The sequence below is a fragment of the Trachypithecus francoisi genome, unplaced genomic scaffold (assembly GCF_009764315.1).
Source record: "Trachypithecus francoisi isolate TF-2019V2 unplaced genomic scaffold, Tfra_2.0 Lachesis_group8, whole genome shotgun sequence".
NCBI classification, from domain to species: Eukaryota; Metazoa; Chordata; class Mammalia; order Primates; family Cercopithecidae; genus Trachypithecus; species Trachypithecus francoisi.
Window position 1 is genome coordinate 46,106,444 of NW_022681473.1, and position 25,238 is coordinate 46,131,681.

General features: G+C 40.0%; 1 protein-coding gene and 2 pseudogenes across 1 annotated transcript; 2 read left to right on the plus strand and 1 right to left on the minus strand.

The window, feature by feature from the left end:
- Positions 1-1,466: 1,466 nt before the first annotated feature.
- On the plus strand, positions 1,467-2,818 carry LOC117081285 (annotated as a pseudogene).
- Positions 2,819-13,100: 10,282 nt separating this feature from the next.
- On the minus strand, positions 13,101-13,808 carry LOC117080628 (40S ribosomal protein S8-like). The gene has a single exon (XM_033205825.1). The coding sequence runs from the start codon at positions 13,787-13,789 to the stop codon at positions 13,163-13,165; it is 627 nt and encodes a 208-aa protein (XP_033061716.1). The 5' UTR covers positions 13,790-13,808; the 3' UTR covers positions 13,101-13,162.
- A 7,099-nt stretch (positions 13,809-20,907) lies between these two features.
- LOC117081286 lies at positions 20,908-23,529 on the plus strand (annotated as a pseudogene).
- Positions 23,530-25,238: the final 1,709 nt, after the last annotated feature.

The following is a 25,238-nucleotide window of genomic DNA, read 5'->3' on the forward strand; positions in this document are numbered from 1 at the left end:
AATGTTTAGTGCTCTGAGTGTGGGTAACAGATGTTCTCCTTTTCCTCCCGTTTCCTTTTCAGGCCAATCAGGGCAGTAGCAGCTTGTCTCTCTAAAAGAGCTCATGATGGATGAACTCACTCCAGTTGCTTTTTTGTACTCCCAGAGGAGGCTGCATCTTCTTTCTACCTGGAAAGCTCCTGCCCATGTGCATTCTCAGGATTCCAGAGCAAAGGTGGCCTCTGATAGGCAAAAAGGAACTCCTGAATTTGTTCCTAAATGGCTTTCACTCTCCTCTATTTTGTTCCCTATTTGATTTGCTTCTCTTTCTCTATCTGAAATTTGTTTAGGTTAGTTTTTTTTTTCAACCCACAATTTTGACTGCCAACTTGGATTTAACTTGAGAATCACTCCTCTGCTTTACCCGCTCTAACATGTATAATTGACAGAGTGGTGCAGGTCTAAAGGGCCGCTCCAAGACTAGATCGTGAGTCATCCCTGCTGGGCTCAAATTCACACTATATGAGTCCGAGAATGAATAGTTCACTTTTTGTGTGTTCCAGTGCATTATCTGCCGTATGGGAATAATACTCATTCTTACCTCCTAGGCTCTTCAGATTTTTAGGAGAGACAATACCTTAAAAACTCTCAATCAGCTGCTGTTATTCTCCCATATTAGACCCAGTCCTCATTCTCCAGTTGAAATCTGCATGAACATCTCCCTTTATACTCCAAGCCCTACACATCTCCTATATCCCATCATGGACTTCTCTCATACAAATGTTTACAGCAACAAAGAAATGCTAACAAAGATCTCCTGAAAGAAAGAATGAAATCGGTTTACATTGTTTACATCCAGCAGAACACTTAGCACTCCCCCATAGATATTCCAACACTTCAATAACCTTTTTCAGTGGCACTCAGACCTCGCCCTCACTTACTCTTTCCTCTGCTATATGGCTGAGCAATTCAACTCAGACCCAAACTCTACACAAACATTGTATACAAAATGCTTCTAGATGTTCAGCATAACCACATCGAGTCCTCATTTTAAAGACACATCAGTGGTCAATTTCAGGTTAGGCACACATCAATAATTCTTTTTAACACAGATAGAGTTGTCCACAAATAGAATTCTGATGAATGAAATTTTCTTCATCTAATTACACTTATGTGTTCTGATGTTGTACATGGTGCTTTCATTTTTATTTTCCATTTCACCAAAATCTACCATTACCATTAGGCTCCTCATGCATGCATTCATTCATTGATTGAATGTTTATGAAGAGCACAGTGTGCTGCTCATGGAAACAGGCACTGGGAGTATGAAATGTAAAATGTGGTCCTGTCTGCAATGACTGACACACTGAGTTATTTCTTACCCACCAGGCCCAGTCATTTTCACACTTATTCTAGTGAAGGTCACATTTTCCTCTGGTTCATAATGTATGGTCTTCTTTCCTGTCCATGGATGATCAGTCCTAGTCATGAGGGTGTCACAACCACCTCTTAGTGTATCTGAATTCCTCCACCTGAGAGAAAATGTCAGGCCCAAGATACAGTAAGGATTGGGTCCACAGCCCTGGCCGCGTAAGTCGGGGTGTTTTGATCATAAGGTTATTCCCATGTCAGCACAGAACTTGTGTGGCAGCAGACAGAGGTCAGGCTTCAGAATCAATAAGAACTGGATTTCAGGCTGGATTTGAGGACCCCCACCTTTTGATAGGTGACTTATTCTCTGTGAGCCTCTGTTTCTCTCTCCTTAAAATAAGGACAGTAAATCCCACATGGCAGAGTGGTGGGGAGAATCAAAGATGATACAGCTGACGATCATGTCTGGTTTGTGTTCCCAGGGGCACCAGACTGGGGTTTCTGAGCCTGGATCCAACCATCTCAGCCTTGGGTACAGAACTGACACCAGTTAACAGAACCGAGGAGACTCTTTGCTACAAGCAGACCCTGAGCCTCATGGTGCTGACGTGCATCATTTCCCTTGTCAGGCTGACAGGAAATGCAGTTGTTCTCTGGCTCCTGGGCTTCCGCATGCGCAGGAACACTGTCTCCACCTACATCCTCAACCTGGCCGCGGCCGACTTCCTCTTCCTCAGTGGCCACATTATATGTCCCCATTATGTCTCATCAATAATGTCCATCCCATCTCTCTAATCCTCTATCCTGTGATGACATTTCCCTACTTCGCAGGCCTGAACATTCTGAGCACCATGAGCACCGAGCGCTGCCTGTGCGTCCTGTGGCCCATCTGGTACCGCTGCCGCCGCCCCCACACACCTGTCAGCGGTCGTGTGTGTCCTGCTCTGGGCCCTGTCCCTGCTGCGGAGCATCCTGGAGTGGATGTTCTGTGACTTCCTGTTTAGTGGTGCTAATTCTGTTTGGTGTCAAACATCAGATCCATCACAGACGTGTGGCTGATTTTTTTATGTGTGGTTCTCTGTGTGTCCAGCCTGGTCCTAGTGATCAGGATCCTCTGTGGATCCCGGAAGATGCCGCTGATCAGGCTGTACGTGACCATCCTGCTCACAGTGCTGGTCTTCCTCCCCTGTGGCCTGCCCTTTGGCATTCAGTGGGCCCTGTTTTCCAGGATCCACATGTCCTGGTCTTATATTGTCATGTTCATCTAGTTTCCATTTTCCTGTCATCTAACAGCAGTGCCAACCCCATCATCTACTTCTTCATGGGCTCCTTTAGGCAACATCAAAATTGGCAGAACCTGAAGCTGGTTCTCCAGAGGGCTCTGCAGGACATGTCTGAGGTGGATGAAGGTGGAGGGCGGCTTCCTGAGGAAACCCTGGAGCTGTCAGGAAGCAGATGGGGCCAGTGAGGAAGAGCCTCTGCCCTGTCAGTCAGACAGGACTTTGAGACCAACACTGCCCTGCCATCCTTGACAGTTATATGCATTTTTCTTAGTCTTCTGCCTCAGAAATGTCTCAGTGGTTCCTCAAGGTCTTTGAATAGATGTTTATCTAACCTGACAGTTTCAGCTTTCACCCACGGAAAGCATTAGTCTGATAGTGCAATGTTTAGATTCTCCTTGATATTACCAACACATTTTCTGTGTTATCTTACACGGAATCTTTCTTACTGAACACTTTTTCTATAATTTTCATTGTAATGAATGGAGTTCCTGTCTGAAACCTTAAAACTCTTCTTTATACTTGTTCGTACCTGACTATATCAAGAAGGAAGATTCCTTATTAATCTGTCAGACTATGTTCCCCTAAAAATCATGTTTCCTTTTATGACTGGAGGTATTACTGCAGTTGGTAACTTGATTCTGAATAAGTGAGTTCTGCTATCTCTAAGTTCCATTGAATTCTCATATATAGAGCAAAATAATGTGCTTAGAGACAAAATCTCTCTTCATAAAAACAGTCCAGGGAATTGGTTTTACGAAAAGTCCTCTGATGTCATTTGTCCACAGAATGGTGACATGTTGGCCTTGGTTTCTAGCAAAGACAACCACAGCCCCTTCCCCTTAAGAACCAGTAAGTTCTTATTTAGCTCTTCCTGGACTAATGGACCAGTGAGGAGCCCATAAATATGTCCCATCAGTTCAACTTGGCCAGTGGAAACCTCAGTATTGGTTTCAAAGTGGAAATTATCTTGAAAATCATTTATTTGCTTGCACATTGTTTCAGTTGCAAGAGAATTCTCCATACTTCCGGGGTTTGTATAAATTGTTCTGGCTTAACTTTCAGTTAGTTTTATGGCTGTTAACATGAGAAGCAACACTGAAAACATCTGACCTTTCCATGCTAATGTCAATTATAGTATCTGGATAATAACTTACAGTTCGTACAGAATTCTAATACGTACTGTGACATAGATGAACCTGGAAACATCGTGCTTAGCAATATAAGCCTGATACCAAAGAACAATATTGTAAGTTCAAATTTTATGAGGTATTGAAACTAGGAAATTCATGAATACAGAAAATAAATTAGGAGGAGCCTGGTGCTGGATGATGGAGAGAATGAGTAGCCATTATTTAATGAGCACAGAATTTCTGTGTGGAATAATGAAAAGTTCTTAAAGAGCACAGTGGTAACAATTACAACTTATTTTGAATGTACTTACTGACACTGAATTGTACACTTTAAATGGTTATAGTTGTAAAATGTATGTTATATAAATTTTACCACAATTAAAAACGGAATTCTAGAAACGGAATCAGTATAAAATTCAGAACTATTTTCTACCAGTGGTTATTTCTTCCCCAGATAACTCAAGCAGACAGAAGAGACATCAAGAGAAGATGTGACATCACAGCTGGCTGTTTGCTTCTCACCGACAGTGAGGCTGCCCCTCAGATTGACCCTCTCTGAGGGGAGCTGACACATGCCATTTGAATGCAGGAGAGACATTGCAAAGGAGCTATGAAAGCAATAAAGAGGTATATAGTTTTCAATTTGTTCAAACAAATTTATTGGTGGCTCCTATCACACTGTTCACAATGTTGAACTCAGGTCCCCTCAGTCCAGATCCATTCCTCTTCCAGGCCCAGCACTCTGCTGCTGCTGAATCCTATCTGTCCATTCTCAATTTTCAAATACTGTATTAGAACGTGGCTGTAGGTGAGGGTTTCCTAAAGGTCGGAGGAAGCAGGAAGGCAATGTTTGCAGCCAATTCTCCAGGCAAGGAGCTTTTCAGACTGAGGGTTATTGGGAGAGTCCACTCTGGAAGTCTGTGATATCAATTGTACAGTTTTGGCTAAAGATTCTATCATGAGGAATTCTGTAGAGAATTTTCTTTTTTTTTTTTTTTTTTTGAGACGGAGTCTCACTCTGTTGCCCAGGCTGGAGCGCGGTGGCCGGATCTCAGCTCACTGCAAGCTCCGTCTCCCGGGTTCACGCCATTCTCCTGCCTCAGCCTCCTGAGTAGCTGGGACTACAGGCGCCCGCCACCTCGCCCGGCTAGTTTTTTGTATTTTATTTTTAGTAGAGACGGGGTTTCACCCGGTTAGCCAGGATGGTCTCGATCTCCTGACCTCGTGATCCGCCCGTCTCGGCCTCCCAAAGTGCTGGGATTACAGGCTTGAGCCACCGCGCCCGGCCCTGTAGAGAATTTTCACCTGGCAATTGGCTCAAATAATTTCGTTCCTCACATGAAAAACTGCTTATTTTGATGTTAGTGACATTCTTTTTCTTTGACAGAAGAAAACTTTAGCTTCAGGAAAGCTTAGATTCTGTCCCTGAAGCCCGTTCTGACCCACTTGGCCTCACACGTTGCTCTACTACAGCACTTAAAACACTGTACTTGAATTATTTGTTCACACATCTTTCTCTTCTACCACACTCTGAAGTCTTTAAGAGCAGGGATTCATGTATTTGAATTTCTAGTGCAACAGACTAGGTGTGAAATTTAGAAGATACTCGGTATTTTTCTCAAGTAGCTCCCACCTGATAATCACAGGGTCATCCAGCATCTTGCAAAGGCTGGCTCGGTCACCAGGTCTCACTGGAACTCTTATAGGCACCTTCCACTTCACAGTGTTCTCTGCAGTTGGTCGTTCTGTTCCCTTTCATCGGAGGTCTGCTCACTGCCTCTGGGAAGAAGAATGGAGGGGATGCGGGAGTCGGCTTATGAGCTGCCTTCTTTCCCAGGCCAATGATATCATTTCCTCTCGGTTTCATATGGAGGAGGAGCATACAGGACATCCAGGAGTTTTCTCCAGAAAGTGAGAAAATACATGAAAGTCTCTCTTGGCACTTTTTGGGAGCTGCCATTCATGACTATATTTTAGGCATGAATTCAACAAACATTGAATCATAATTCATCAGGCACTGTGCTAATTCTACATAAAAGCAAACACCTTTCGAATAAGTCTCTCACTAATATGTTCTATCTGTATAATTAATCGTTTCCACTTCATGAAGCAAATATATTGACTGATGCCAAGCAAATGCTGAGTCTTCATGGCCATTCACTGATGCTCTAGTACACCTGGGCTCAAGGGCACTGAGTCATCACAATCACAAGAACCAATTGAATCTGTTTCTTGTACTGCTTTTGCCAATTAGGCTTGTGAATATAATTTCCTAATTTATCAAAATACAGCACAGATCAATGAAAAAATAGTGTGTAAGAAGAATTGCAGTTTCCATAAAAACTAATGTGAATGCTCCAATGGAAAATAAAAGCAGGTTCCAAAATTATTGTTAGGTTACTAGGTGTGAGTCTTCCAACTCTACAAGATTAAACAAAAATGAGCAATATTGAACAATTTCCTAAGACAGAATGCTCTGCATCTGATGCTAAGATCTACACTTAAACTAATCCAAACTGCAAATTATAGACAATGATTGATAGATATGCTTTCAGCCAGACAGTAGAATTCTATTTGCTGAACCCTACACAAAAGATTGTTCTACAGTCTAGTTCTATTATTGTGAATGAATTCTAGGTAAAATTGAAATATTCATGTTACAAATGTATCCCTTTTTATAAATACTGGTTAACAGACACTTTCAATTACTCTGTCTACTTACACTCCTGAATATATCATTAAGTGGGCTTTTCATAGCAATATCTCTCATTTATTCTACTCTTTGTTATATAAATATATACTGAGCATCTTCTATTCTCTAGCTTGCATGCCAGACACTTAGGAGTCAAAGTAAACACACCCACATTCCCAGAGTTCACAGCCTGTGAAGGAAGGACACTAGTGCAGGAAAGACTGCCACCCACTATGACACATGCTATCCAAGCATTGTGTTTGTGGTTCAAGGGTGCTCAGAGGAGAGGGTATCTAAAAATTCCAAGTTATCTTGCTGCCATCCTGAAGAGGAATGCCACACCCAAGCACCCAGCTGAAGCAGAACAACATGATTTTAATAAATTAGAGAATATTCATGCCAGGCGCGGTGGCTCACGCTTGTAATCATAGCACTTTGGGAGGCCAAGGGGGGCAGATCACGAGGTCAGGAGATCGAGACCATCCTGGCTAACATGATGAAACCCCATCTCTACTAAAACTACAAAAAATTAGCTGGGCATGGTGGTGGGTGCCTGTAGTCCCAGCTACTTGGGAGGCTGAGGCAGGAGAATGGCATGAACCCGGGAGGTGGAGCTTGCAGTGAGCGGAGATCGCACCACTGCACTCCAGCCTGAGCGACAGAGTGAGACTCTGTCTCAAACACACACACACACAAAGAATATTCACCAGGTGGCTACTCATGCAAGACAACAATATAAGCAACGGTTTTATAATTGATGACTGAATAGGCTGAATCTTACAACAGTCCTCATTCTATAGTACAACATCACACCAATGCAAAATTCCTGAAAGTATTTTCAAGAGATCCTGCAGGTGCTTAGGTCACAAGCAATGCTTGTGACAACCATTACCCTGTGTTCCAGCAGAAGAAACCCTTGCCTCCAGGCAAACCCAATTCAGCATCTAGAAATCCAGGATAGGTAGGGAAGCAGAATGTGTAAGTGCTAGAATGGGAAGAACACTGGACCTGGTTTCAGGGATTTGGGATTCTTAAGCTGACTGCATGGCCAACATGGGTCACATGCTCATTCCAGGCAAACCAAGCAAAAGTGAGGTTATGGGATTGCCCCAGTCTGAAACTGTGCCATTTGTGCATTTGTGCTCAGGTATCTCTTTTCAGAATATGTGGGTAAAGTGTGACTTTACCATAATCACAGGCTGAAGATAACTAGTGTTGTGATTCAGGCCACCTGAGAAATTCACATCACTACACAATGACAATAATCACGGTAAGCATATATTCTTCTCACCTATGTGGCAGCGCTCTAGAATCCGAAGAGACTGCTGTGATTCTTGTTCTGTATGATGGTGTGGTATCAGTTGGGCACCATTATTGTCAATGTACCAATGCTGGCTATAGATACAGGTGGAATTTGTTTGCTGTTATCTAGCAGTGACAGCAGAGTATAGAAGAAGAAATCTCAATGCTCATGCCCATCATATTGGTCCAATTGTTCTGAAACTTTGCAGGATGCAAACACGAGGAAGGAGAGAAAAGACACAGCAGATCTCATTTCTGAGTGTCCATGCAGAAGTGAGTGGATCATGGAAGGCTTTGTGTAGTAGGTAGAATTTTAACTGATGACTACAACTGACCCAGCATTATTGTTATAATTGTACTCTGTAAATTTTGCCAGTCACCTAAATTTTTGTATTGGGCAAGAGGAGCTAAATAGGATCTGGACAGATGGAAATGGGGAAAGAAATAATTTACAGTGGCACTGTTAATAAAAGCACAGAGTTTTTAGGGAATGGTGAAGAATTCATACATTTTATTCCTTGTGCCCCACCATGTACTTTGGTCATGGTAGCAAGATCCCTCTTATTTAGAATGGCAAGGCTGGAGTGCTCTGAATAATGAGCATTATCTTTTGTGGCCTTGAAGTGATAGGGCTTACTGTTAGGTTTGTGATATTCATAGGAGTGAACTCTGCAATAATATAAAGTCCAGAGAGGGCCAGGCAGGTCAGGCCAACAGGACAAGCCACAAAGTCAATGCCCTTCTTTCCTTACCCTCCTCACAGGGATATGTCCAGCCCTCCAGGGTCAGAAGCCATGGATAAAAATACAAAACAAAAGTGTGGGGGATAGGGGAGAAGAGAGAAGGAATAGAATGCAGCCCCTTCTCTGGAGCAGCATTTTTACCTGCAAAACGCCCACATTGGGAGTAGGGGAGATAGTTAATCTTTGAGTTAAATTCACCATTGTAATTGTCACATCAAAATTTAAATCTAAACTCTGCATAGCCTTGATATGGATGTCCAAAAATTCCTATTCAAATTCTGTGTTGTCTAGAACCTCTTTGTAACATAATTTCTATAGTGACTTGACATTTTTAAATTCTGGTAAACATGTGAGAGAATAATACATATCAACCTCAGACATTCTGAAGTTGAAGAAAGTTGTCATTCCCATTCCAGGTGTGCAGGCGCCCTTGCCTTCTTATCTAAGATATGTGTAATTATTGGTGAGAGTAGAGATGCATGATTCAGCCTTGTGTCTGTAAAAGTGTATATATTCATTTTAAGAGTTATTGGAAACAAATATAAAAATTTAATATGTGCTTAATTTTGTGTTGGGTTGGTGAATGCAAATTATATTACCTTCTACCTATGTGCTCAGTTTACAAACTTCCTTCCAGCATACCCCATGTCCTCATTCTTGGTGACTTCAGTATTCTTGGAGTGAGTCCACACAATGAACCAGTCTCTCAGTTGTTTTTAAGTTTTCATTCAGAATTAATTGTAGACTATGAAGAAGTTAGTAAAATAGTACAGAGAGTTCCTGTTTGCCCATCACTCAACCTACAGCAATACTGACTTTTTAATGGAATGTATTATCAAAATCAGGAAATTGACATTGGTATCATCTAATTATCTACACTACAAATCTTCTCAAGGCTCTAGAACCGGAAATATCATTTGACCCAGCAATCCCATTAGAGAAATGCCAAATATCTACAGTACAATCTTACCAAATTTTACCAGTGTTTGCATGCACTCATTTTTGGAGTGAGATATTCCTCTATGTTTCATTCCATAATATTTCGTCACATGTGTAGATCATATAACCAGAATGACATTGAATATAGAAGTGTTTCTTTACCACAGAAGATTTCCCTTGGTTTCCCCCTACTGCCACACCCACAGTATTCTTCTTCCCAAATCCCTCTAATCACTGATCTATTTTTCATCTCTATAATTTCATCATTTCAAAAGTGTTACATAAATGGAATCATACAGTATCTAATCATTTGACTCTGGCTTTTTACATTCAGCATAATGTCCTCAAGATCCATGCAAGTTTTTGCAAGTATCAATAACTTATTGCAAATTTTTCATACTACTAAGTAGTGTTCCATTGTATGGATGTACTGTGCTTTGTTTCATTATTGGTAAGTGGAAGGATATTGCTGTTTTTTCTTTTTTTTTTTTTAATTATACTTTAAGTTCTAGGATACATGTGCACAACGTGCAGGTTTGTTACATATGTATACATGTGCCATTTTGTTTGTTACATATGTATACATGTGCTGCACCCATTAACTTGTCATTTACATTAGGTATATCTCCTAATGCTATCCCTCCCCCTGCCCCCCTTGCCACAATAGGCCCCAATGTGTGATGTTCCCCTTCCTGTGTCCAAGTGATCTCATTGTTCAATTCCCACCCATGAATGAGAACATGCGGTGTTTGGATTTCTGTTCTTGCGATAGTTTGCTGAGAATGATGGTTTCCAGTTTCATCCATGTCCCTACAAGGGACATGAACTCATCCTTTTTTATGGCTGCATAGTATTCCATGGCATATATGTGCCACATTTTCTTAATCCAGTCTGTCACTGGTGGACATCTAGGTGGATTCCAAGTCTTTGCTATTGTGAATAGTGCTGCAATAAACATATGTATGCATGTGTCTTTATAGCAGCATGATTTATAATCCTATTGCTGTTTTTTCTTTTTTTTTTTTTAATTATACTTTAAGTTCTAGGATACATGTGCACAACGTGCAGGTTTGTTACATATGTATACATGTGCCATTTTGTTTGTTACATATGTATACATGTGCTGCACCCATTAACTTGTCATTTACATTAGGTATATCTCCTAATGCTATCCCTCCCCCTGCCCCCCTTGCCACAATAGGCCCCAATGTGTGATGTTCCCCTTCCTGTGTCCAAGTGATCTCATTGTTCAATTCCCACCCATGAATGAGAACATGCGGTGTTTGGATTTCTGTTCTTGCGATAGTTTGCTGAGAATGATGGTTTCCAGTTTCATCCATGTCCCTACAAGGGACATGAACTCATCCTTTTTTATGGCTGCATAGTATTCCATGGCATATATGTGCCACATTTTCTTAATCCAGTCTGTCACTGGTGGACATCTAGGTGGATTCCAAGTCTTTGCTATTGTGAATAGTGCTGCAATAAACATATGTATGCATGTGTCTTTATAGCAGCATGATTTATAATCCTATTGCTGTTTTTTCTAATGTGACATTTAAAAATAAAGCAGGTATAAACATATGTGTACTTTTTAAAATTTTTAAGTTCTGGGATACATGTGCAGAACATACAGGTTTCTTACACAGGTATACATGTGCCATGGTGGTTTGCTGCACCTATCAATTCATCATCTATGTTTTAAGCCTCACACGCATTAGATATTTGTTGTAATGCTCTCTTTCCCCTTGCCTCTGACCCAACAGGCCCTCATGTGTGATGTTCCTCTCCCTGTTCCATGTTTTCTCATTGTTCAACTCTCACTTATGAGTGAGAACATGCGGTGTTTGGTTTTCTATTCCTGTGTTAGTTTGCTGAGAATGATGGCTTCCAGCTTCATCCATGTCCCTCCAAAGGACTGAACTCATTCTCTTTTATGGCTGTATAGTATTCCATAGTGTATATGTGTCACATTTTCTTTATCCAGTCTATCATTGATGGGCATTTGGGTTGGTTCCAAATCTTTGCTATTTTAAACTGCTGCAATAAACATATGTGTGCATGTGTCTTTATAGTAGAATGATTTATGATACTTTGGGTATATACCCAGTAATGGGATTGCTGGGTCAAATGATATTTCCGGTTCTAGAGCCTTGAGAAATCTCCACACTGTCTTCCACAATGGTTGAACAATTTACACTCCCACCAACAGTGTAAAAGCGTTCCTATTTCTCCACAGTCTTGCCAGCATCTGTTGTTTCTTGACTTTTTAATAATTGTCATTGTGACTGGTATGAGATGGTGTCTCGTTGTTTTTATTTGTATTTCTCTAATGATCAGTGGTGATGAGCTTTTTTTCATGTTTTTTTTTTTTGTTTTGTTTTGTTTTGTTTTGTTTTGCCACAAAAAAATGTCTTCTTTTGAGCAGTGTCTGTTTATATCCTTTGCCCATTTTTGATGAGGTCATTTTTTTTTTTCTTGTAAATTTGTTTAACTTCGGCCAGGTGTGTTGGCTCATGTTTGTAATTCCAGTACTTTGGGAGGCCAAGGCAGGTGGATCACCTGAGGTCAGGACTTCGAGACCAGCCTGGCCAACATGGTGAAACCCCATCTCTACTAAAAATAAAAAAATTAGCCAGGCGTGGTGGTAGGCGCCTGTAATCCCAGCTACTCGGGAGGCTGAGGCAGGAAAATCGCTTGAACCCAGGAGTCAGAGGTTCAAGTGAGCTGAGACTGTGCCAGTTCAGACAGTTCATGTCTCCATATAGTGACTGTAATCACAATAAGCACATGTTCTTCTCACCTACCTGGCAGTTACCCAGAATTCGAAGAAATTGCTGTAATGCTCCTTCTTTATGATTGTATGGAATGGACTGGGCAGGGATATTGTCAATGCACCAGTGCTGGCTATAGATACAAATGGGATTTGCTTGTTATCTAGCAGTGACATAGAGTATAGAAGAGGATCCCATACTCATGCCAAACATATTGGTAAAACTATCCTGAATCCTTGCTGGATGCAAACACAAAGGAGGGAGAGAAGAGATGGAGAAGATATCATTAGTAAGTGTGTGTGCGATCAGGGAGGGCTTCTTGAAATATTTAGAATTTGAACTGATGACTCTACCATTTACTCAGTATATACCCTCTGTCACTTCTGCCAGTCACATAAATTTTTCTATTGGTCAAGGAGACATGAGTAAGATTTAGTCAGATGGAAATGAAAGAAGTCATTTATGATGGCACTGTTAATAAAAGCATGGAGTTTTTTAGGAAATGGTGATTAGTATGTCATGTGTTTCATTCTTTGTGCCACCCCAAGTGCTTGGTTGTGCTTGCAAGATCCCGTGTAAGAAGGATCATAAGGTGGAGTACTCTGAACATTGAGTAATGTCTGTTGTGGACTTTACGTGATAGGACTTGGAATTAGTTTTACTATATTACCTTGAGAGAACTCTACAATGTTGTAAATTCCAGAGACGGCCAGCCAGGTCAGCCCAGCAAGACAAGGCAAAAAGGCAATGTCCTGCTCTCCTGACCCTCCTCACAGGGATACAGCCAACCCTTCAGGGTCAAAAGGCAATGATAAAGAAAAAACTACAAGTGTGGAAGTTAGGGTAGGAGTGAGAAGCACTGAAATGTACACACTCCTCTTATATAATTTTTTTTTTTTGAACAGAACAATAAACACCTTTATTACACGGGTGAAGACAAAACGAGGATTTATTTGCCTTTCCGGGCCTTGATTTTCCTAAGATAGAACTCCAACTCTTTGCCCTCTAGCACATAGCCATCTGCTCGGCCACACTGTCCCGGCCTGGAAGCAATGCATGCAAGAAGCTTGCCCTGCTGGAACTGCTCCTCCAGGAGACTGCTGATTTTGGCATTCTTTTTCCTTTCATCATATTTCTTCTGAATTTTTTTAGATCGTTTTTTGTTTAAAATCTCTACTTCCTCAGGAGTCAGCTTGGCTCCCTTCTTGCGGCCCAGGGGCAGCGCGCAGTGGGACTGGTACCACTGTCGGTAAGGTGTGCTGTCGATGAGCACGATGCAATTCTTCACCAGAGTCTTGGTACGGACCAGCTCATTATTAGATGCATTGTAGACAACATCGATGATCTTTGTTTTACGAGCACAACCCTCTAAGCCCCAGGAGAAATTCCCTATGTCCAACCTCAGGGCACGGTATTTCTTGTTACCTCCCGGCACACGGACTGTGTGGATGCGGTGGGGGCCAATCTTGGTGTTGGCAGCCGGGCGCCCCAACTCATACTTCCGCTTCTTGTGGTAGGGCTTTCTCTTGCCCCCGGTTTTGCGGCGCTTGTGCCAGTTGTCCCGAGAAATGCCCATCGCTCGGCGCTGGCTGGAAAGAGCTTATATAATATTTTTACCTGCAAAAGGCCCAAATTGACAGTGGGGAAGATAGGTCATCTTTAAACTAAGTTCAACATTTTGTCATATAAAAATTCAACTCTAAACTTTTTCATAGCCTTGATGTGGATGATTGCTTACAAGTTGGTAACCCATTATCAGAAAATTTGTACTGAAATTCAGCATGTCATCTTGCACCTCTATTATAACATAGTATTTATTGTATCTTGATATTTTGATTAAAATTCCTGTTTTAATGTATTATTACACATGTGAGAGAATAATGCATATTAGCTTCAGAAGTTCTGAAAAGATCAGTGAGAGGAGAGATGCAGGTTTGAGCCTTTAGTTGTATCAGTACATTTTTATTTATTCATTTTTAGGAGAGATTGGAAGCAAATATGACAAAATGTTGATATATACATCATTTTAGGGGTGGGTATGTGAATGTTTATTATATTATCTTATGGCTTGTGTGTCTAGTTTACAAATTTCTCTCCAGCATAACTCTGGTCCTCATTCTTGATGACTTCAATATCCACGTAGTCAACCCAACTAACTGAACTTTTAGCTGTTCTTTATCTTCTCATTCTGAATTATTTGTAATCTAACAAAAAGTTATGAAAATAGTACTGAGAGTTCCTGTGTACCCATCACCTAATCTATACCAATGGTGACATGCTACATAGAGTTTATTATCAAAACCAGGAAATTGATGTTGGTACAAAACAATTGTTGGTACATAAGATGTATAATATAGATCTTATGGGATTTCACCAGTGATTACATGCAACCAATTTTTTAGGAGTGGGATATGTCTTTGCAAGTAATTCTATAACATTTTGTCACACATATAGATTCATTTAACCACCACCACATTGAAGATATGGGAGTGTTTCTTCACCACAAAAGAACTCCCTTGGGTGACCCATATTGTCACACCCACCCCATGTCTCTTCCCAAACCCTTCTAACCACTAATCTATTCTTCATCTCTATAATTTTGTGATTTCAAAACTGTTACAAACTTGAAATCATACAACAATTAATCTTTTGAGTCTGGCTTTTTCACCCAGCATAATGTCCTCAACCAATCCAAGTTGGTGCAGGTATTAGTAGCTTGTAGTTGATTTTTTTTTTCATGGCTGAGTAGTATTCCTTGGTTCTGATGTTTTGTTTCACTATTCATAAGTGGAAGGCCATTGCATTTTTATCTAATGTCTTTTATATATAAAGCTGCTATAAATATATGTGCATAGATTTTTTAATGAATATAGTTTTCTAGTCTCTAGGATAAATTTCATAATTGGATTGCCGGGTTGTATGTCAAATATTCTATGTTTAATTTTTTTAATGCAAGAGTTTTTCAGATTAGCTCTACCATTTTACTCTCTCACTAGCAGGGTATAAAACATCCAATTTCTCCAAATCTTGACCAATATTTGAAACGATCAGTATTTTGTATTTTAGCCATATAAAAAGGTGTGTAGTAGTATCTCATTGTGTTATTAATTTGTATTTTCCTAAAGGTTACTAATGTTGAACATCATTTGATGCCTTCATTTGCAATGCATGTATCTCCTTGGTGAAGCATCTGTCTTTTGCCTTGGTTGAATCCAGCTCTCCTATTAACTCCATATCTATTTTCACAGACATGAGCGTGGCTGGAGAACAACACGCTACTATGCCTGATGGTTTCACTTCACATTTATGACCTTGAGCCTCAAATATTCACTTGTATCTCTGGAACAATCATGTAACATTTCCATTGCTTCCCAGTCTCCAAGGAAACTATTCACACCATCTCCTTTCTCCTGAAACCACCTCCTCACTGTTTTATCACTCTCAGATGATGCTCTGCCGAGAATTACCGCATCTCCCCACACCAAATCTACCTGTCAGTTATCCTCTGAGCTCATTTCTCTGTCTTCCCTCCCAAGTAAGGGAAAGGGTTCTGCATGCTCCTGACCTTAACCATTCTTTCCCCTTGTGTGATGGGTTCCCTCCTTGCACTGAAACACTGTGTGTAAGCACCACCTCTCCCTCCTGCTTCTGCAATGCTTCCTCTTCTATTGGGTCATTCAGCATGGTATAAATAAGCTATCTTATCTCCTTAAAACACCACTCAAGTCAACATTTCCCTCCATCCACAACCTGATTTCTCTATTTTCCTTTAGAGAAAATCACTTTAGAAGAGTTTTCTACACTCATTGTCTTCATTTTTTCAGCTCCAATTAACTCTCTCTCTCCCCGTCTCTTTCCCAACTAATTAACCTTTTCATTATCTCTTTATGTGTATGTGTTCTTCTCATATCCCTATTTCACTCTCTTAGCTAAATCATTGCATTTATCACTATACATTTCCTTTATTTTAAAATTTATTTTTAAAGTAAAATTTTAAATTTTTTTTAAAAATTTTGTTTTTAAAATAGTAAGATAGTCACAGGTTTCAAAAAATTTTTTCACGCATATGTTGAAAATGGTCATTCTCATTCTAAGTACTCGGGCTTCTTTGCCATATTATCAAAGACATACATTTTTATAGTTCTTAATTTTTTAATCTATCTAAAGAGATTAAAAGTATCTAAAGATACTTAATGCTAAAACAACTATATATAGTTGTTATATATATATATATGTTTTATATATATGTAGTCTGTCTCATACAAAATACACATTGGTCTGCATTCCTTTTTCTTTATTTGACATATCATGAAGGCCCTTTCATATCAGGTTTCTTGTTTTTTCATTTCATTTACTCAGCATCTCACTCTGTCACCCTGGCTAGAGTGTAGTAGCCCAATAATGGCTCACTGCAGCCTCAAACTCCTGGGCTTAAGCAATCCTCCCGTGTCAGCCTATCAAGTAGCTGAAACTACAGGTGCAAGCCACCATGCCCAGCTAATATTTTCATTTTTGTAGAGAAGGGTTCTCCCTATGATGCCCAGGCTAGTCTCAAACTCCTGGGTGCAAATGATCCTTCAACCTCGGCCTCCTAAAGTGCTGGAATTACAGGTGTGAAACAACATGCCCAGCCTGTTGTTCTTTTGATACAGTCACAGAGTATTCTATTATATGGATAGACCATAATTTATACAGTATTGATGGTCATTTTGGCTGTTACCATTCTTTTATTGCAAAAATGCTGCATTTATTAACTTTGTATACATATATATATGCATGTGTGTGTATATATATATATCTTCAACATGCACAAGTATATCTCTAGGATACATTTCTAGATGAAGAATTATAGGGAGAAAAATATGATACTTTATATATATTTCTATATGTTGAAAATCATCTTCCCTAGAGGTTATTATATCCATTTGCACCCCCAGCAGAAAGGAGGGAGAGTGCCTGGTCCCATACCACCCACATGGTATATGCTATCAAAACATTTGGCTTTTTACATTTTGGTAAGTAAAATAAAACTCTGTATCAATTCATTTTTCATATCTCTTATTAAGAGTTGGGATTCTCCTCTTTCCATATCTTTAAGAGCCCTTTTTACTTTCTAGAAATTGTAAATCATGACCTATAGTCATTTTCTTATTAGCTTTTCAGATATTGAATTGACATTTTACAGAACATTTTATAAATAGGGGAAAATGACAGTTAGACTATGATATACATTATCAATATTTTCCTAACTTATTCAACTTTTCATTATGATGGTTCATGCCATGCCAACAAAGTCTTTGTTTTTGTCTTAATTAATATTTTCTTTAATGTCTTCTAAAGTTTGTCCTATAATTTGAAAGTTATTCCCCACTGGGAGTTTTAAAAAGTCTTCCTATGTTTCTCTAGGTTCTTACATTTTTTTCATTATAAATTTAAAAGTATTTGTTATACATGATATAAACGTTATGCACATGTACCCTAGAACTTAAGTATAATAAAAAAATAAAAAATAAAAAAAATAAAAATAAATAAAAAGTATTTCATATATCTGTATTTATCCCAAAATCATATGTAAAGTATATTTTCATCTTAATTTTATTTCAGATGACCACCCAGCATCCCAGTCCCATTCATTGAATAGTCCATGTTTTACACTGTTATTCAGTATACAGTCTTTATCATACTAAGTTTCAATGCACATTCAGTTTAATCTTGTGATGTTTTTATTGATCTACTTTTCCATATATGGATCAATACTGGAATGCTGTTCTTATTCAAAACTTACACTAGATTTTAAGCATTCTCATTACCCTTCTTTTTCAGAAGATGTAATTGAGGTTCATTTTATTTCTTCCTACTGCCTGTTTTGTATATAGAAACACTGCTGGTTGTTTATACAATAACATGGCATGCAGCTACCTGCCTTAGCTATCTCCTTCTCTACAGTGTTTCAGCTGATATCTGGGGTGTCCAGGAGTCCCATCACACCACCTGCCATTCTCTTGTACACCTTCTCCAGTTAGTGTTCGGGCCATTCTTCCTCTGTAACCACATTGACAACATCAGCAATGACTCCCATGTTGCTCACCAAGGGTCAATTTTATAACTGCTCAGCTGCTACTGACACTATTACCAACCAATAACTCCATGGCTTAAAATTCTCAAACACCGTACTTCCTAGCATTCTTCCTTCCCCCACAATTGCTTCTTTACATGTTTTCCTCAAATTTTTGACATACGACTTTTATCATATACTACATTCACAAATGTATTTCTGTCTAATTCTAAGACTTTTTCTCCATTGGTAAGTTTCTCTATGGATGGTTTGCTGGATCCAACTTCTCCAGACATTTCATGGATGAAGACACTTCTGACCTCTTCTCTTTTCAGTCTCTATTTACTTTCTGAGGGCATTGATTCAGCCCTTTGGAAATAAACTCCAAAAGCCCATGGTACAGTTTTACTCACACTGAAACTCAAGTGACTGAAAAAAATCCTGAGACATGGTACATCTCTATTAGTTTTCTAGGACTGCCACAACAAGGTACCACAAACCGGGTGGCTTAAACCACACAAGTTTATTTTCTCACAACTTTGGAGGCTAGAAGTCTGAGATTAAGGTGTAGGCAAGGTTGGATGGCATCTTCTCTTCCCTGTGTCTTCACATGGTTTTACCTCTGTGTGTCTGTGTCCTAATCTCCTATTATGGGACCACCAGTTCTGTTGAATTAAGGCCCAAGCTAACAGCCTCTTTAACTTGCTTACATCTTTGAAGTGCCTGTTCTCAAATATTATACAGCAGCATTCTGACTTAGGTGTTAGAACATTAACGTATGAATATTGTAGAGACAAAATACTGCCTGTAACAAGGTCCTTATTACATATTTGCTGACATAATCCATTAAAGAACTTTTCTCAGTTTTCAAAATAGAATCTAATTCAAATTATATTATTTAAAATGAAAGTGGCTTGATTTGGCTGTATCATGAGGCAGAAGAATGGAAGCATAAGAGGAAAGATATAAAATTATGAAAATTCACAACTAACAAATACAAAGAACAAATGGCATCAAATAGAGAAGGAAAATAAGAGTGCTGAACCCTCTACATTGTGTAAAAGAATCAACTGGTCCACTTGTTCATACCGACAATTAAAATGAAATATAAGTGTATTATTCAGAGCTGATAATAATTTTAAAAATGTGAACTATAGCAAGCGGTGGCCTCTAGAGAATAGGATTCAAGGACATTTTGACCTTGAATTCACTTCTTTGCCATTTGTAAAGAAAATATACACCTGAATGCATTATTATCTTTTTTTTTTTTTTTTTTTTTTCTTTTTTGAGAGGGAGTCTCCCTCTGTCACCCAGGCTGGAGTGCAGTGGCGTGATCTCAGCTCACTGCAAACTCTGCCTCCCAGGTTCATGCCATTCTCCTGGCTCAGCCTCCCGAGTAACTGGGACTACAGGAGCCCGCCACCAAGCCCGGCTAATTTTTTGTATTTTTAGCAGAGACGAGGTCTCACCATGTTAGCCAGGATGGTCTCGATCTCCTGACCTCGTGATCAGCCCACCTCGGCCTCCCAAAGTGCTGGCATTACAAGCGTGAGCCACCGCACCCGGCTGCATTATCTTGATAAAGAAAACACAAGCCGCTAAAATACCACCACTTTGATAAAGAAAACACCCTTTCTACACTGAAACACTGTGTATAATGACCACATCTCCCTTTGCTTCTTTCTATTGGATCATTCCAACAAACAAGCTATCCTATCTCCCGGCTTAAATCACCACCCATGTCCACATTCTCCTCCATCCATGTATCCATGACCCGGTTTCTCTTATTTCCTTGAGAGAAAATCTTTTCAGAAGAGTTTTCGATATTCATCATCTTAAGTTCCTCACCACCAATTAACTCTCTCTTTCTCCTTCTGTCACATCTTTTCAAATTTTTACCTCCTTCTTTTAGCTACATCAGTAAACTTATTTTTGTGTTTGAAAATTTATTTTGAAAATAATAACACACTCACAGATATCAAACAAATTCTTTGCCTGCATACATTGAAAGTTGACATCCTATTCCAGATCCTCAAAATTCCATGCAAGACAAATATATTGAAGAAGTTTTCTGAATATTTGAAACAGTTTCTAATTGAAATAACTTAAATGAAAGGAAGTCATAGGAAATAAGACTAGAAAATTTTAACATTTACACTAAATAAAAATAAACAACAAATTTCATGAAGTGGAGAAAGATATTCTATGTGTGCTGCTTACATTTTATAAGAAAAGTAAGTTGATCCACTTGATAATACTAATAAATGCAAAACATAAATATAAGCTTACTATTCACAGCTAATAATAATCATCAAATAAGAATGGCAAGTGTAGCAAGTGGTGGCTTTTCAAGAAAGAGACTCAGGAGACTTTCACTTTGCATGCACTTCTCTGTCATTGGAACGAAAGTAGACGTATGAATGCAATAACCACTGTGATTTTTAAAATATATGAAAGAAAAAAGTCAACTGTGATCAGGCCATGGTGAGCCTTGGATGACATTCTGCTATACCTTTTTCTTTATTTATAAAGCCCCGCAATACACTCTCATGTTGCTTGACATTGAACCTAGGCTCAAAGGGGCATTTAAAGGTCTACAACAACAATTGATTACAGGGAGGTGGGCCACATGGGATGAGATGGGGGAGGCTGGCAGTTCAAACTGCAGGAGTTCCCAATGGAGTCAAGCAGACCTTTCTACTGATCCATTTACCCATAATGAGTTAGGATTGCTTGCAGATGAAATTAAAATCTATGACAAAAATAATGACAAAGTTTTTGTCTGTGCTAGGAAGGTTAAAGGATCAAGCAGGTGGAAAATACGTCTTAGTCACTGGGATCACGCCCACCCCTCTAGGAGAAGGGACAAGCACAGTTATGACTGGGTTGTGCAGGCTCTGACCATGCACCTGCTTGTCACCTCCTTTGCCTGTATAAGGCAGCCTTCCCAAGGACTGACTTTTGGAGTGAAAGAAGGGGCCACGGGTAGTGGATATGCCCAAATCATCCCCATGGAAGAGTTCAACCTTCACTTAACTGGAGACATCCATGCCTTCATAGTTGCCAATAACTTACCAGCTGCTGCCATCTACTCAAGGATTCTGCATGAAAATGTGCAGACAAGGCTCTGTATAGTCGGCTGAGATTCCTTTAATAAATGGTGTCAGAGAATTTTCAGAAATTCTCTGATTGCTCGACTAAAAAAACTGAGAATAAGATGGATCCAAGCACACTGACAGAAGAGGAAGTGAGTAAATTTGCCTGTCTCGACACCAACCCTTCCAACATCGCATGGCAGAGAGTATTGAATAAAAATGACTGCTTTTTCCAAAAAAATAGTAGATGTTGGCATGGATGTGGTGATCTACACTGCTGGTGGGAATGTAAACAAGTACAACTACTATAGAAACCACTTTAGAGATTCCTTAAAGAACTAAAAGGAGAACTACCATTTGATCTGGCAATACCACTACTGGGTATCTACCCAGAGGAAAAGAAGTCATTATACAAGAAAGATATTTGCACACGCATGTTTATAGCAGCACAATTCACAATTGCAGAAATGTGGAACCAACCAAAATGCCCATCAATCAGCAAATGGGTAAAGAAACTGTTATATATATAAACAGTAGTGTACATATATATACACACACTGCATATATATATACACACACACACTACATATATATACACCACATAATGGAGTACAACTCAGCCATGAAAAGGAATGATTTAATGGCATTCTCAGTGACCTGGATGAGACTGGAGACTATTATTCAAAGTGAAGTAACTCAGGAATGGAAAACCAAACATTGTATGTTCTCACTGATATGTGGAAACTAAGTTATGAGGATGCAAAGCCATAAGAATGACACAATGGACTTTGGGAGCTGAGGGGGAAAGGGTGGGAAGGGGATGAAGGATAAAAGACTACAAATTTGGTGCAGAGTATACTGCTCGGTTGATGGGTGCACCAAAATCTTACAAATCACAACTAAAGAACTTACTCATGTAACCAAACACCACCTATTCCCCAATAACCTACGGAAATAAAAAACCTCAATTGAAAAAATACAAATGACTGATTTCTACCAAAAAAAAACCATCAGGCAGGCAAACACAGAGAAGGGTTCCTCGGCAGATGTTGTTTGACATCATGGTGGCCAGCTGGATCACGGTGGTGCCGGCCTTTATAGACAACCTCTCGGACATGAAGACATGGCTGGGAAGGATGTTGGTGGCCAGCGACAAAACCAGGCAGCCTGTGATACCAAATGATTTGGGGGTGACCAGTGTTTTGACAGTTTTGATGAAAGATGCAATGAAACCAAATCTGATGCAGACTCTGATCCGGACACCTGTATTCATGCACATGGGCCCTTTTGCAAACATCACTCATGGCAACTCTTCAGTGTTAGCTGATAAAATTGCCCTGAAACTGGTTGGTGAAGAAGGATTTGTAGTGACTGAAGCTGGCTTTGGTGCTGACATTGGAATGGAAAAAAATTTCAACAACAAGTGCCAAGCTTCCAGCTTGGTGCCCAGCGTGGTTGTGTTGCTGGCAACGGTGCAAGCTCTGAAGATGCACAGAGGCAGGCCAAGTGTAACGGCTGATGTTCCTCTTAAGAAAGAACATAAAGAAAAGAACATCCAATTGGTGGCAGATGGCTGCTGTAACCCCCAGCAGCAAATTCAGATTGCTCAGCTTTTTGGGGTTCCCATTATGGTGACTCTGAAGGTCTTCAAGATCCATGCCGGTGCTGAGATTGACTTGGTGTGTGAGCTCACAAAATGGGCTGGTGCTTTTGATGCAGTCCCCTGCTATCACTGACCGGTTGGTGGAAAACGGTTAGTGGACTTGGCTTGGGCTGTGAGAGAAGCTGCAAGTAAAAGAAGCCAATTCCATTTCCTGTATGATGTTCAGCTTCCAATTGTGGAAAAGGTAAGAACCATGGCCCTGGCTGTCTACAGAGCCAAAGATATCAAACTCTCTCCTAAGGCACAAACCAAAATAGATTGTTAACACTCAACAGGGTATTAGAAATTTGCCCATCTGCCTGGCAAAGACCCACCTTTCTCTGTCTCACCAACCTGACAAAAAAAGTGTACCAAAGGACTTTATCATACCGCTCAGTGATGTCAAGGCCAGCATAGGTGCAGGGTTCATTGGCCCTTTGGTTAGAACGAGGACTGCCACTTGGCCCTACTTTCATGACATAGACCTTGATATGGAAACAGAACAAATTAAAGTCTTGTTCTAAGTGAACAAGGCTTTCATAGGAATTGATTCAGGTTCCTGAAACAGACTCCTCCTTGCCTTTTTGCTGTAGTTGGAGAAGAAACTGAATTTTTAAAATGTCTTTTATTCAATGTTGGAGAAATGGTGAAATAGGCCAAGGATTTCTTCATTGAAGGTGTATTCTTTTCACAACAGAGTATAGTGTTCAGTAAAAGGACCTCCACCAAGTCTGAAAAAAACTAATTTACTTAAGTTTCAATAGCGTTTATATTATTTCTACTGCTTATACTTTAGAATGTTTATTTTATGGGACTAAGGGATTAAAGGAGTGTGAACTACAAGGTAACATTTTCCACTCTCGAGTTTTCTACTTTGTGTTTGAACAGAAAATAATCATGGGCCTAGAAAACCAAAGCCCCCCCCCCAACACACACACACAAGTGGGATCAAGCCATTGTGAGCCCTGAAAGACCCTATGATCTACTTTAGTTTTCAGTTATAAAGCCTCACAAAACAAGCTCACATTGCTTGATATTGATACTTAGGCCCATAATAAATTGTAAAGGTCAGAACAGCAATTACTTACAGGAAGTTGAATGAGATGGGACACGATGAGAGTGGCAGATATGTATTAATAATGGGACAGAAGCCAAGAAACATCTTAGTTAGGGATTGTGGTTCAAACAGCTGTGGCCTCTGATTTGCCCGCAGTCCTCATACAGGAAATCACAGGTTGTCTTCATCTTCATAAATGTGGATTGGTCGTCAGTTCTCATTTCAGCTCTTGTAGGCATCTCCTAAATGACCCAACACAGAAGAGTGCTCTGAAGTCACTGAATCCCAGAAAGACTCTACGCCTTTAGCAAGGGGCAGCTCTTCACCTTCAGACAGAAGGAGGAGGAAAAGGTAAGGGTATGTTCCAAGAACTCTCTCTTTCCACAGCAAGTTATTGTTTTGCTATAAATTCACAAACCTGTGTTTCCATCTTGGGGTCCTATATACAAAGGGTCATAAGTTTCCTTCAAGAAAAGGCAGGAGACATGAAGCTTCCTTCTGGAAACTGTGCTGGCAGCCCAGACTGGGAGTTTCAGATGGGGTCAACAGACCTTCCTCCCTCTAATCCATCTCTCCATATCACCCACTTTATTCCAACCATTCAATCTGCTTTCATGGAGATAATGATGCTTTCCAAATTCACTTAAGGAGCAAGGGGATATGCAAGGCATTGTTTCCTACAACTGAACTGTGATAAAGGGGTCTTATTATTTTACTTACTTTCCAAAGTTATTCTTCTTTGCCTATCTGGAAAGGTCTAAGGAAGAAACAGATGGTCCAAAATGAAATAAATGAGGAGTGTTTCATGAGGGGACTACGTACAAAGATGGGCAGGGTTAAGGGGAAAAGACAATGCCTAGGGAAGCACCCTAAATGGCAGTGGTGGAGCACTGCTTCCTCCCCTAAGCTTAAAGGGACAGGGAAGGAGCAGTTACCATTGAGAACATAGCCATAGCCATAGCCATAGCTGTAGCTGTAGGGTTGGGAGAGGATGAGCAGGCAGGTGGAGAAGCCCTTCATCACCAACACACAGTCATAAAGGCAGAGGCCCAGATGGTGAAAATTCCAAATCACTCTCCTCCTGCCTTCCAGTCTCCTACCAGTGTCTCTCAGTGTCTCAGTTCAACCAGAAACCAAAAGGAAAAGAATATCACTGATGAGGTACAGAGAAGCCAC